At 39.3% G+C, this 14,501-nt stretch overlaps 2 protein-coding genes across 2 annotated transcripts; one reads left to right on the top strand and one right to left on the bottom strand.

Annotated features, from left to right (window-relative positions):
• Window positions 1–1,353: 1,353 nt before the first annotated feature.
• LOC131658206 (uncharacterized) lies at window positions 1,354–1,880 on the bottom strand. Its single transcript, XM_058927530.1, has 2 exons — window positions 1,809–1,880; window positions 1,354–1,641 (listed from the first exon to the last, which is right to left on the bottom strand). Exons 1-2 carry the CDS (start codon window positions 1,878–1,880, stop codon window positions 1,354–1,356), a joined length of 360 nt encoding a protein of 119 aa, XP_058783513.1.
• A 3,178-nt stretch (window positions 1,881–5,058) lies between these two features.
• Window positions 5,059–10,832, top strand: LOC131658197 (uncharacterized). Its single transcript, XM_058927523.1, has 5 exons — window positions 5,059–5,148; window positions 6,840–6,925; window positions 8,994–9,231; window positions 9,443–9,502; window positions 9,648–10,832. The coding sequence occupies exons 1-5, from the start codon at window positions 5,059–5,061 to the stop codon at window positions 10,830–10,832; spliced, it is 1,659 nt and encodes a 552-aa protein (XP_058783506.1).
• The last annotated feature ends 3,669 nt before the right edge of the window (window positions 10,833–14,501 follow it).

Here is a 14,501-nt window from a genome sequence, read left to right as displayed (position 1 = left end):
GAAAAATGTGTTGATTTTTTCTTTAAAAAAAATGTAATTGGTCCTAAAAAAGAAGTAAAACAAGTTGTAAATAAATAAATAAATAAAAATTAGAAAAACCTGGGCGCTGGAGATTCAGTGTGGTGCTCCATTGAGGGTCTATCATGGACGCGCGCATCTGGATCGTCAGATCTAACCACGTCGTGATCTGATGGCTGGAGAAAAGAGGCACACCATTAGCCAAGAATGGGCGGAGCGCTGGATCTGTGAATCTGCATAGTAGCACATTAAAAAAAATAAGAGAGTGGCATACACAGGGATCGAACCCAGGTTATAATGGGGGTAAGCTTCTTGTTATCACCAGCTAAACAAAGGGTTCAAGTCGTAGGAAAATTATAAATAAAATGATAAAACAATTAAACCCAAAGATTTCAAACTTCCTGCGCGTGGACCCCATCCGTGTTGACCGGCTAGTTGGATGAAGAGAGAGAAGCTTGAGTCGTTGACCCACCAATGAGGACCAAACGCGCGTGACGAGGAGACTTTGGATTTTTGACTGGCCAACCATATAGCGTCGCGTGTGGTGCTCCACTATTCACCTTCTTTTTCAAATTTCTCACACGTTTGCTGCGGTTTCTCTTTCAGAAATTATTGCGACTTTTCCTGCGAAATTTCATGGATATTTCTGTACAAAATCAAACTAAAAAAATCCACGTTAGACATAATCAAAGGGCACCCAGATCCCCTAATTAAGGTGCTCTGAATCCATTGGTGGTGGCCGTTTTTCCTGAAACACGCTGGAACAGTGGATACGACGATGAAACCTCATCATGCCCTAGCCAAGGCAAGTCATGTTTCTCACTCCAATTCTCACGCATTAGGGTCTTGTTCTCCTCTAAATCGTTCCACAAACTTGAACAAATCGTTAAATATGAGTGAAACGCAAGGATTCATGGAATTCGAAAGTTCATAAAATATGCATGGATATGTGAAATTGATGCATTCATTATAGGTACTATAGGGCTAGAGTATTGAAATATTCTTACTCTATATTACCTCAGGGGTGATTAGAGATGATTCTTTGATCTTGAAAGGGGCTGAATTTTTGAATGCAAGCTTCTCCTAGTTCTTGAAATTTTTGGAACTTTGAAACCTACTTCTCCATCCCCAATTTTTCGTCCTCCTCTAAGCATATAATTATGTTGAAAATATAAGGAGTCCATTAGGTCAAAATTTGTGAGGAAATATTTGACATTTAATGAAAAAATTTGATTGGAGTCTTGCATAAAAATCTTCTAATTTTGGCTCAATCGTGCTTGCAATCTTTTTCACGTTTTTTCTTGAAAAAAAACGAAAAATACTAGATAACACAAATTAAAACTCATAATACATGGTTTGATGGAAACATAAGTTTAATATTAAATGATAATTATCAATCAAGTAGTTCATGTCAATTTTCCTAACTATCTCTGCGAAAGATACAAATTCTGTAACCACTGTGGAATTCTGCAAACTCAACTTGAACTGGTGTTTTGTGGTCCTATAAGCTCCGGTATTAGCGGCGACACCAAAATGTTTAAAATTATAAACATTACCCTCACGAACCTTGTTATCAAATTGATAGAGCAAAGCTTTTCGAACAGAAGCTTGAATCTTGCCACCCTGTCAATTAAAAACGATGAAATATTTAGAATAAATACATTGAAATCAATATGCAAAGCATTAAAAAATGAATCAACAATAACAACCTTCTCAGTCATTAGAACCATTTCCATCGCATACTATTTTTATTTCGAATTCATGTCTGGAACAAACCATAAGCGAATAACTCGAACAACAACATCCCATGATTCTTTTGTCGGAGTGATTTCAGCAATAAAATCGCGTCTTGCAACAGCCATTGAAAAAAACCGAAGCAACAGATAGAAGGATTAGAGGGTAATGATAATTCAGAAAAGGAATTGGTCATATTTATAGACAGGCACAATAATCAGGAAATACCAATAATCAGGAAGAAACAATATTGATTAAGCACTACTTAGGAATTGGGAGATGAATAATTACCATTAAAGATAATGAATCGTAAAACCCATAGAAGCAGAATCGTCGAAGAACAATGGAAAAAATGAATGGTCGGTTGAAAGGATTGAGAAAGATACATTGAATAAGGGGAATGAATTGATGAAGAAGATTAGGGGTTTGTCGTAGGCGGCCGATGTTTGCTGAAAAAACCTAATGGGATTTGTGTGGTCATTAACCAATTAAAAGGGTGTTTGTTATCCAAGAGAATAGGGAATCAATAATAAATAGAAAAATAAAATGTCATAAACCAATTAAAAAGGTGTTATCCAAGAGAATAGAGAATCAATAAGTTGAAAAATAAAATAGAATAATTTAACGTTCAAGAGCATAGGGAATGAATAATAACTTGAAATAAAATATGAATTATTAAATTAATAAATAATAACTTAACAAAAATAGAAACATTTCTTTAAGTAGAAACATTTAAATTAGTAAGGGGTCTAAAATGTGCCACTTGTCAAAATTGCCAATAAATTCATTTTGCTTTATTATTATGTATGATATGTTTGGTTCAAAATATGAAGGTGAGGGGGAAGAGATGAATTTTATTTACAAATATATTTGGTTCACAAGAGGAGATATTTTAAAACTAATTTACATTTTTAACCTTGTAATTTTACTATAAGATTCACAATATTTACTATTTATAAGTATTCAATTTGATAACATCAAAAAAATTTATAAAAACGAAATAGTTTAAAAAATTATTGAATACAATAAAATCTAACAAATATTTTTGAAACGAAAAATATTGCAATAGTTAAAAAATAACATAAAAATAAAAAAAAATAAAAGAGTGAAGTCCTATTTTAGTCCCAAAAAACTATAGAGGTCATATTAGTCCCTCAGGAAAAAAAGTCCATATTAAATCCCTTATAAAATTTAACCGAGTCATGTTAGTCCCTCTACTAATATTTTTTTAAACTGATTTTGTTACTTTTGAACTGTGATTAGACCACCAACGAAGACCCATTTTAGTCCCTCACAAAAAAGAGAGAGTCCAAATTAGTCCCTAAGAAAAAAAAGGGTCTCTATTTAATCCCTTATAAAATTTAACTGAGCCATGTTAGTCTCTCTTTTAATATTTTTTTTAACGTTTTTTTTCGTATTTTTAAATTGACAAGATAGACATGCTTTCAGAAATTGAGTACGAGTCAGAGGTAAAGTTCCTTTGCACATGGTCTTCAGAAGTTTCCACCAGAAGCTAAGTTCCCTAGATGTGAGATATTAAAATCTTATCATTCAAAATTTTAGTCATCATATTCTGATCTTTCATTATTTGAGTCTCAAGCTTCTCTTTATATGTTCCTATCAGAGTCAGAGTCCGGTAAATTCTTTAACTAATGATCATGCACACTTGAACATATGTTAGTGTACCTAATTATTCATTAAATACTTTGTTATCATCTAAACCTAAGTGATATGATATAAATCAATTTTCTTCCAACATACCATGTGTATTATTTTCGCCACAAGTATTATTTACAAAAGCAAAAAATTATCCTAAATCACCTTAGTAACAAAACTAAACATTCCTAAAAGATCATTAATAACTAAAACAATAACGACACCTAATACACAAAAATACATAACAACAAAAACCATAGTCCCCCATCCATAAGCCTGATAATAAACTAAACAAAGAAAAGAATGTTGTGGTATCGTAATGATTTATCTACAATCCCTTCATTTAATTTCAATTCAACAGTCGTAAAATAGGAGTCCAGCCACAATTTATAAAAAAAAATCGATTTGAAAAAATACTAAAAGAGGGACTAACATGGCTTGATTAAATTTTGTAAGAGATTAAATATAGACCTTTTTTTTTCTCAGGGACTAATTTGGACTCTTCCTTTTATGTGAGGGACTAAAATGAGTATTTATTAGCAGTCCAGTCACGGTTCAAAAGTAAGAAAAAAACCGATTTTAAAAAAATGTTTGTTGAGGGACTAACATGGCTCAGTTAAATTTTGTAAGGGATTTAATAGGGACTTTTTTTTCTCAAGGACTAATTTGACCTCTACAGTTTTTATGAGGGACTAAAATGGGACTTCACTCAAAATAAAATAAAAAAATTTAATTATAATTATAACAAGGGTAACATCATTACTTTTGTTATGAAAGTTTTACTTGGTTTACTGTTGTTTTTTGTGTTTCATCTTCAACTTCATGTGAAACATATTCGCTCTCGTCTCTTTTTTTCTATTTTGACTGATGCCTATTTGTATTCATGTTAATGACTTCTTGTGTTTGAGTTCGTTCGTGGAGTTTCATATTTTCCAGATCTACGATTTCAACGACGATCGAGTTTATAGCATCGATGGATGAAGCGAACCCTACATAGAAGGTTTGGTAATCAAGTTTTAATGTGAATGTAATGGAATCCATGGAAAAAAAATTGGTCAGGTTTAATGTTGTTGCTTATATCCACTGGATATTGTTTTTGTATCTTTGCTCTTAATGAATTCACAGTGGCTAATCTTGAGTTTTTTTTACACTTTTCTTCTCATGGATTTTATGACAACAAATTTGTCTATTATTACACAATATATATATATATATATATATATATATATATATATATATATATATATATATATATATATATATATATATATATATATATATATATATATATATATATATATATATATATATGTTTACCTGGGCACTCTTCTGGTGTGCTTTCTTGTATGCCTTAGTGATTAAAAGTAAAAGTTTCTACAATACACATATATTTTACAATAAAGACTTTTCCCCTGATATCAAGAACTGGTTTATAGTTTATACAGGGAGTGAGGTTGTTTCATTTTGAGGCACAAGTCCTCGACTAAGAAGCTCGTATACAGGTAATTTATGGAGATTAGAGGGTGCAGCTTAAGATGAAATTACTTATTTTGCAGTTCGAAGGGTCGAAAGTTAAAGTATATGGACTTATGGGATCACGCGTTATGTCAACTACTTCTCTATTACAAGATATTTTTTATTGGACAAGTAATGAATTGTGTGGACAAGGAGGTTATACAAGATGATATGAGTGTTGATTGTAAGTTTAAAGCGTACGAACTTGTTTGTCAAGGATTGAAGGTCTGTGTGTTGTCTCTGATTTTGCTTGCTTTATTGGTCTTTCAATCATTGTTTATCAAGTGATCCAACTTTACTATTGCTCTAGCACAGAATGACCTTAAAAGTCGTTGCTGGAATTTTTTTATCTCCTTTATTGGTCAGATAGAGAATAATGGGAGGCAAATGCTGTCGAAATGCAGTGAGAATAGATCCTAACAATATTGAAATTTTGCATGCTTTATCACTCTTACAGTACTGTCTTAAATTTATTTTACCTTTACTTCTTTTTTTATATCGTACTTAATGAATACTTTCACCTTAAAATTGTTGAATTTGGTATTGCTTGCGAGGAAGCACATTGTGACTTACTTGCTGATGACCCCGATACCTATTGATGGATGGCACCAGATATGATCAGACAAAATCCTATGGGAGAAAGGTTGATGTGTATAGTTTTGGCCTTATACTGTGGGATATGTTTATTGGTACAATACCATATGAGGATATGACTCCCATCTAGGTTGCTTTTCTTGTCGTAAATAAGGTACGCTCCTTTGCAATTAAGTCATGTCATTTCATTTTCTATTAGCAATTTATGCAATCTGATTTTCAATAAAGAGTATAGTTTGTCGACCATCTTGTGTATATAATTTCACTTGAAAGTAATTTTCCATGGTTTACGTATGCAATTATAATACTCCTGTGATGTGGTATTCATAATTTCACTTCCCTTTTGCTTTCACCTAAAAACACCTCAAAAATGCATTTTTTTTCTTCGTTTTTTTGCATTTTCCCAGCAAAATCTCAACATTCAAGCCCCACCCACAACTTTCATCATCACTAAGCATACTAGACATGATTAAGGCTTCAATACCACTTGAAATTGCAGCACATACATTAATTAACTACTACAAAACCTAGGATCCTAACATGCATTCAATTTTCAAGGAAAATAGGGTTCATATATAAGGAAATATCATATTCCTAAGGGAGAGGAAACCCACTTTTCTCATTATTGAAGATGATGATATGGTGAAACTTGATGATGATGATGAAAATATTGCTCTTTTCCATTCTATATGCATGCATCCTCACTCTAAAGCTTAATGATTTCTTCCATCACTACTACAAAAAATACGTTACATCTCGGATGCGAAATGTATTTAACTTCGTCTACATAAGTGAGGTAACGAAAGGCGTAAGGAAAAGCTGCCACTTTATTCCTCAGTGTTTTAAAAACCGAGGGGTAAAGATATTTGCACATGGATTTGAACCCCATCATCTGCATTTTAATAATTTTTAAAACTAGCGCATCACACCTCTCAGTTTATCAATAAAACAAGGGGTAAGATAGATTATATTTTTAACTCATTACATTGTTTACACATAATATTAATAAATTAATTTGTTTACAAACTACATTGTTTACTCAAAATATTACATTGTTTACACATAATATTAAAGTAAAAATTAATGTTTGCATTTGTTTCTGATATAAAAAATGTTAGATAAATAAATATTTAAGATCACAAAACTTAAACCCAAATACTTTTCTTCTCTTGTAGTCCATCATAGAGATCTTTTCATGGCAAATACTCTTGAATACCTTAAAGGGTTGGATGTAGATAGTTTCAAGCACTTCATGATGTTTCATTATCTTTTTTTGATATTTATAATGCTTTTATAATGATTGTTTTTTATATTTCATGCAGATCACTAATGATAGTGTCTTGAGCATTGATACTCATGAAATAGGAGGCAAAGATTTGTTTAAGAATGATGATCAACATCCTCAATAGTCACCCCAAAATTATACCCTCGGTGTTTTTAAAAATCGAGGGAAAATTATTCTTTTTTAATAAAAAAATAAAGTAAAATAAAGTAACCCCTCAGTTTTAGTAAAAAAATCAAAGTATTAGGTTTCAAGCAAAAAATACTGAATGATAAAAAATTGAAAATAACATGTCATGTTTTCATTTCTATTTTTTACCAGTCACCATTTTTCGTATGCAATTTAGACCAATTTTAAGTCAATCTTGTCAACCTAGGAAAAACAATGATGTTTTCTTTTATTGTCAACATTGAAAGATTATTCCAGAAATACAACAACAAAATCAACACCATTATGAGAGATAAATTATAAGGGTAGAAAAATGTTTTGTTCAAGCTAGAAGAACATTGAAGATTTTTTCTATCTTGTAATTCATCCCAAAAGAATGATGCATACGAGTATGGGGCGACTACATATAAGCTAGGATTAGGGTAAAATCTATTTACGAGTGCTTTTATAGTAAAATCTGATTATTTTATCTGTCTGATAATCGAAGGGATATATCATTTAATTTACACTTGTAAAGAAATAAAAATATAAACTGCAATAGTTAAGATTCGAAGCATGTCCTGAATTATTTATCCCCTCGGTTATATTAAAAATTGAGGGATTATGTTTCTTTTTTTTAAAAAATAAAATAAAACATGATGGACCTTGACAATATACCTCAATTTATTTTTGGCTGAGGTGAAAGCTTCGTTATGAAATGAATTATTTGTAGTATAACGTTCTTGAGGCCAAGTATCCAATTCCCACTTGATGGATTGCTCATGCAATTGAACTAAAAGAGTTGGATTAAACGGGCATGGTTTAGAGATTAAAATGGTGGTGGGAGATTTTGTGGGTGCTTACCAAGATTATGAGTTAGAGAGAGACTTTAAGTGAGAATCCATTTGCTCTTGCCCCTCATATATAACTTGTCCTTGAGAGTGGAATATGAAAGTGAATGGAGAGCTTCTCTGTTTCTCCTTTTTTTTGTTGTTGTGAAGTCTCTTCTATTATGAAGAGGAAACTTCTGAATTTCCTTTTAGAGAAACAAATATATAAATAGACCTTTCTAAAGACTAATATGCCCTTTTTACTAAACTAGGGAATTTCCAATTTACCCTTTATTGCTCTAGAGATTTCTTAGTAGCCAAAGAACCATTTTTATTCTAATCAAACATCACTTTTACTTAAGTCACCGTGTAAATTTGATGAGAATTTTCTAATTTATCCTTGGCGGTAAAATGACCATTTACCCGTAGGTCTTTAACTCTCAATCGCAAACACAAAATCAAACATTCAAATCAATAGACCAGGTCGGGATATTACATGATCGTTAGTATCTAATGCAAGTGACCACCTATGTCTACATGAAGAACTCATCACATGTTCCTATATGAGGATTTGATCACCTTTGCCCAAATGATGAAAACTTGTTATGCCGAGATTGACATAAAGAATATTCTCTTTGTCACATCATGAGAATTATATGCCAGTACAATGAATGAATGAATAAGGCACTATACAGATAATAAAATCTAATATCTCAGTTCCTAACATACACGTGATCGACTAGGACGAAAGATTGAAAAATCAAATATCTAGACTACGCACATTCACAAGAATTTTGAACTACTGAACAACGTCCTGAATTGTAGGCTTTAGATTTCATTGTAATAACAACAAAGAACAAACACATAAACACAAGTACTCTTTATTCTTCATTATTTTTTAGGAAATTTAAACACTCGTAACCAAAGTTTATCTTGATACAATTCTATGTAAGTTGTTATAAACAAACAATTTTGTAATTTTCTCAACTCCTCTAGTGTGAGACAAACAATTATTCTAGGGTGAGATAAGGAATTCCTTAAAATTTTAAGACAAGGAAAATCTAAGGCAAGAAAATCCTCGAATATTTGAGACAAGGAAATCTAAGGCTGATTTATCGTAGTGAACTCTAAAGTGCGAGAGGATTGGACTAGCCTATAGTTAATGGAGTGAACCAGTTTAAATCATGCATGTGATTGTTTATCCATAAACATTTTAGTTACAGTGACATATACTTTACTTACAGTGACATATACTTTGTTCTTGAGAATATTAATGTTATGGACTGGGCCGAGCAGGCCCAGCTCTTCTTGCTAGCCGTGCAGGCCCAATACATTTTGGCCCATTTGCTTGATTACCGCTGCGAATCATTCAAGCATGAAGACCACGTGTCACGCTTCAGCGAAGGATCCGGACAACCTCCTCTGAATTCTACACCACGCTCATCTAGGACGTGGGTCATCTGCTGACTCAGCCCTAGCAGAGGATGTTCTGGCAGTTTCCTAGCACGTGGGCCTCCAACTGGATTTGGCCCAATTAGGAAACTTTGGCCCAGCGCTGGGGGCTATAAATACCCTCTTTCACTATTGGGTCAGGTATCTATTTCTTCACTTCTAAAACCCTCATTCTCTCTGATAGTTTTGACTTTAGCATCGGAGAACCTTGCAGGTACCCCCCCATCCTGTTATTCAAGCCAGATCCAGCTACTGTGAAGATTCTTCTGATCAGGTACGATCAGTGGCGCTGTCTGTGGGAACCTTGCTCCCCCTTCTTTAACAAACAAAGATCAAAGCTAGTCCATTCCACGGTCGTCATGGCTGGCAACAACAACAACACCAACGTCCCAAACCCTGATCCCTTCCACCTGCAATAGCTCATCGAGGGTTCCACCCCCGAGGGGACGAATCGACATCGGCGGGAGGGACAGCAGCATACCGCTGACGGGAAAAGGGGACAGAGGCATGAAACCTCGCAACCCAACAGAAGACAGCAACTCCAGACCGTCGAGCAAGTTCGAAACGGTGGCAACGAGCAGCCTCAACCCCAGAATGGACCAGAGCAGGCTCATAACCTGAACGAAACTGACGCCAGAGACGGGCAGGTTGCCTCTTCATTCACCCGTACCTATGAAAGGCGAAGAGTTCACCACGAAGACGACCAAGAGCGCGTCGATATCCCCGAGGACGCTGACCCCACTACCGTCCTCCTGCTCAAAGAATTGCAGAAGACAAACCGTCTCATCCAACTTCAAGGTGACCGTATTCACGAGCTAGAAAGGAAACGACGATATCGCTCCCCCTCGCGGAGACACCATCGATCGCGCTCCTATTCTTCCTCGCCCTCACCACCGAGGATGCATCGTCGGCGCTCCCCATCATCTTCGCGCTCCCCGCCTAAAAGATATCATCGCCAGAGATCATATTCCCGCTCTCCACTGAGAAAGAGCAAGAAGAATCAGAGACCTAAGACCACAGAAACTGGGAGCCTCTCCCCCGAACGAGACTCCCGAGGCCCCTCCAAAGCCGTGTTGAAGCCCCGCAAGCGTTACCCACCCCGGGACAACCGCAAAAGTCCGGGCAGAGCACAGGTGAAATCCCAGCGAGCCAGACACTCGACCTCTCCAGGACCAAGTGACGAGGAAGACTTCCGCAGCCCCTTGTCCGAAGAAATGCGAAGAGCTCGTCTTCCACGAGGGATGGAAAAACCACCAACCTTGGACCTATACGACGAAACTACCGATCCCGATGACCACATTCGAAGCATCGAAGTCATCATGGATTATCCCATCGTCCGAGGCTCCATCAAATGCCGCATATTTCCGACCATGCTCAGGAAAGGAGCAATGACGTGGTACAGGAATCTTCCCCCCAACTCCATCCACTCCTGGACCGAGCTTAAGGAACTTTTTTTGAGCCACTTCACAGCCTCCCGTCGGCAACCAAAGTCGGAGGAGAACCTTGAAGCTGTGATCCAATCCAAGGAACCAACAAACCCCTCCGAGACTACCTCGACAGGTTCAACAAAGAGGTCGTCCAAGTGCAGACGACCGATTACATGAAGAGATACCTCCTAGAGCGAGGACTTCTCCCCGGAAGCTACTTTAAGAAGGCTATAAAAATCGAGAAGGTGCACACCATGAACACCCTCCTCCGCAAGGCCCAAGCCTTCATCGCTTTCGAAGAAGGGGAAGCGGCTGCAATAAAAGCTTCGAGGGGAAATGATGATGCCCGTAGCTCGAACTACGATAACTCAGGCTCGTGGCGAGGACATGAAAAAAGGAAAGATGATAGGTACAACAAAGCCAAAGATCACAGAGGACCAGCCGGTCGATTCAACGACTACACTCCACTGAACGCTTCGCGCGAGAAAATCCTAGCCGAGTGCAAAAATACCGATTTTAAGAACTCTAGCATCAGGCCCCCGAAATCGAACCCCGCCAGACCGGGGACCGACAAGTCTAAATACTGCAAATACCACAAGAGTCACGGGCATCTGACCGAAGAATGCATACATCTCAAAGACGCCATCAAGACACTGATTAAGGAAGGTCGCCTTTCGAAGTACACAAAGAAAGGAGAACCTTCCCGGAGGGACGACCAACAAAATTCTAACGAGGGCAACTCACCAGACAACAGGACCTACAGGTAGCGCTAGCCATCACCCGACCAGAGGACTTCATACCCTCATTCGGAGTGACGACCGCCTTCAGCACATGGGAAGGGTTCCCGACCGCTATGGTCGTATCCAATGGCGGAGACCCCTACTCTCTCACTATCAGCTCAGTGAAGATAATGTTCGATGAGTTGATCAGCGCCAACGCAAACCTCGGCCCTACCTTGCATAAATTCAAAGGAAAATCGGACCCGATCACCTTCTACTTGGAAGAGCTGGCCGGCAGAGCTCCGAACGCCACAATTCCCCTGCTCGTCCGAGCAAGAATGGCAAATTTTGATGTCCGGTGGGTCCTAGTCGACGAGGGGAGCTCGGTCGACATCATGTATTTCCACCTCTTCCAGACCCTCCAGCTGGACAACTCACACCTCACTCCTTACGCGGGCTCCGACCTCCACGGTTTCAACGGGGCCACTACCAAACCTTGGAGTTACGTCGAGCTAATCGTCACCTTCGGGGAGGGGGAAGCCTCCAGACAGGTCAAGACAAGATTCTTGGTGATCGACTGCAAGACCCTCTACAACTGTATCATCGGGCGTCCCACTCTGGCTGAACTCACCACCGTCCCCTCAACCGTGCATTTGAAGATGAAGTTCTACACGAAAAGGGGACGAGTTGCCACCATTAACGCCGACATCGAAGCCACTAGAAGGATCTTCGATGCATCGGTAAAAGGGTTGCAGCTAATCACCCCTCCACCCAGCTCCAACAAGAAGCCAAGGGCCGAAGACAAGCCTCCTCGGGAAGATCAGCATCAACCGACCAACGTCATCTTAGTCGATGTCGACGCTCGCTTCTCGGAAGAAGAACTGAAGAACAACGAAGAGACGCGACCAAAGACAGCTCACCCAGTCCGACCTGTCCCAGACGGGGACTTCGAGCTCGTCCCGCTGGGCGACAACCCCGACAAAGCGGTGAAGATCGGTAAGGACATCCCAGACCTACCGAGGAAGCAACTCATGGCTTGCCTTCGAGCCAATGCCGACCTATTCGCTTGGAGCGCAGCGGAAATACCCGAATTCGACCCTGAGGTCGCCTTTCACCATCTCTCCATTGATCCAGCCGCGAAGGCAGTAGTTCAACTTAGGCGTCGGCAGTCTCCCGAAAAAGCGGAGGCTGCCGAGAAAGCTGTAAAAGACCTCTTAGAGGCAAATTTTATTTCCGAGGCCAAGTATTCAACTTGGCTCTCAAACGTTGTACTAGTCAAAAAATCTAATGGAAAATGAAGAATGCGTGTTGATTATAATGATGTTAACCGGGCATGTCCCAAAGATGCTTATCCATTGCCTAACATTGATAGGTTGTTCGACAACTCGGCCGGCTATAAATTGTTATCTTTTATGGATGCTTATTCAGGTTACAACCAAATCCCCATGGCGAGGTGCGACAAGCAGTGCACGATGTTCATGACCAAGTCGGGCAATTATTACTACAACGTAATGCCCTTCGGACTCAAAAACGCCGGAGCCACATACCAATGGATGATGAACAAGGTATTCCGAGGAGAGATCGGCGACACCCTCGAGGTATACATGGACGACATGATCGTCAAATATCGGGAGGACTCCGACCACACCATACATCTCGAGCGAGTATTCGAGCAGGCCAGATCCTGCAAGATGCGCTTCAACCCAAAGAAATGCACCTTCGGCGTCCGGGCAGGCAAATTCCTTGGTTTTTACTTAACCGAAAGAGGAATAGAAGCCAACCCGGATAAATGTCGAGCATTCTCGGAACTCCCCACTCCTAACAATAAAAAATCCATCCAAGTCCTAAACGTGATGCTCACGGCACTATCCCGTTTCGTCGCAAAATCCGCCCAGCATGCTCTCCCATTCTTTAAGTTACTGCGAAAGGAAGCGACCTTTGAATGGTCCGAGGAATGCGAGCAAGCACTATCCCACCTTAAGCAAGTACTCTCAAAACCACCCGTCCTCTCCCGACCGGGAGACAACGAGACCTTATATCTCTACCTGGCCGTCTCAAACGAAGCGGTCAGCGCGACCTTGATCCGAGAGACTAAAGACGGGAAGAAGCCCATATACTTCACCAGCAAAGCCCTAAAAGGACCTGAGGTGCAATACCAACAAATCGAGAAAGTCGCATTGACCCTAATAACAGCATCCAGAAGGCTGAGGTACTACTTCCTCACCCATATCATCGTCGTTCGAACAAATCAGCCTATCAAGCAACTTCTCAGCCGACCAGACATGGCAGGGAGAATGTCAAAGTGGTCTCTCGAGCTATCCAAATTCGACATACAATACAAAAGCAGGAAGGCACTGAAAGCTCAGGCACTGACAGATTTCATAGCCGAGATGACCTCAATCGCTAACTCCCCGGCCCCCGCCGAGAATAAGTGGACCATCTACGTAGATGGCGCCTCAAGCATCTCGGGAAGTGGGGCCGACATTATCCTAGAAAACGACGAGGGGATTATCATCGAAGTATCCTTAGTTTTGTCTTTCACCACGTCGAACAACCAGGCCGAATACGAAGCCTTCCTAGCGGGCCTTCGACTCGCCGAAGATGTGGGTTCTCGGGAGGTTAAGATCTACACCGACTCCCAACTTGTCGCGTCCCAAATCAGCAGCGATTACCAAGCCAAAAACGACGTGCTCGCCGAGTACCTCACGCTCGTCAAAGATAAGATGAAAAGATTCGCAAAGGCAGAAGTCGAGCATATCCCCCGAGAACACAACTCACGAGCCGACGTTTTATTCTAACTCGCGAGCACGAGAAAGAAAGGCGGAAACAAGTCAGTGATCCAGGAAATCCTACCAAGGCCGAGTATAGAAAAGGACGCACAACCACTGCCAGTGCTCGCCATAGGCGACGACCACTGCTGGATGACCCCGGTATACAACTTCCTCACGAAAGACGAACTTCCGACCGACGTGAAAGAAGCTTCAACGATCAAAAGACGAGCCTGCTCATACACTATCGTCGAGAACAAATTATACCGGAAAGGTTTCTCCATTCCTCTCCTCAAATGTGTCGATGCCTCGCAAGCACTCGAGATACTACAAGAGCTTCACGAAGGGATCAACGGCCA

This window comes from Vicia villosa, linkage group LG1 (assembly GCF_029867415.1).
Source record: "Vicia villosa cultivar HV-30 ecotype Madison, WI linkage group LG1, Vvil1.0, whole genome shotgun sequence".
In the NCBI taxonomy this organism is placed as follows: domain Eukaryota; kingdom Viridiplantae; phylum Streptophyta; class Magnoliopsida; order Fabales; family Fabaceae; genus Vicia; species Vicia villosa.
This window is presented reverse-complemented; position numbering and strand designations above follow the sequence as displayed.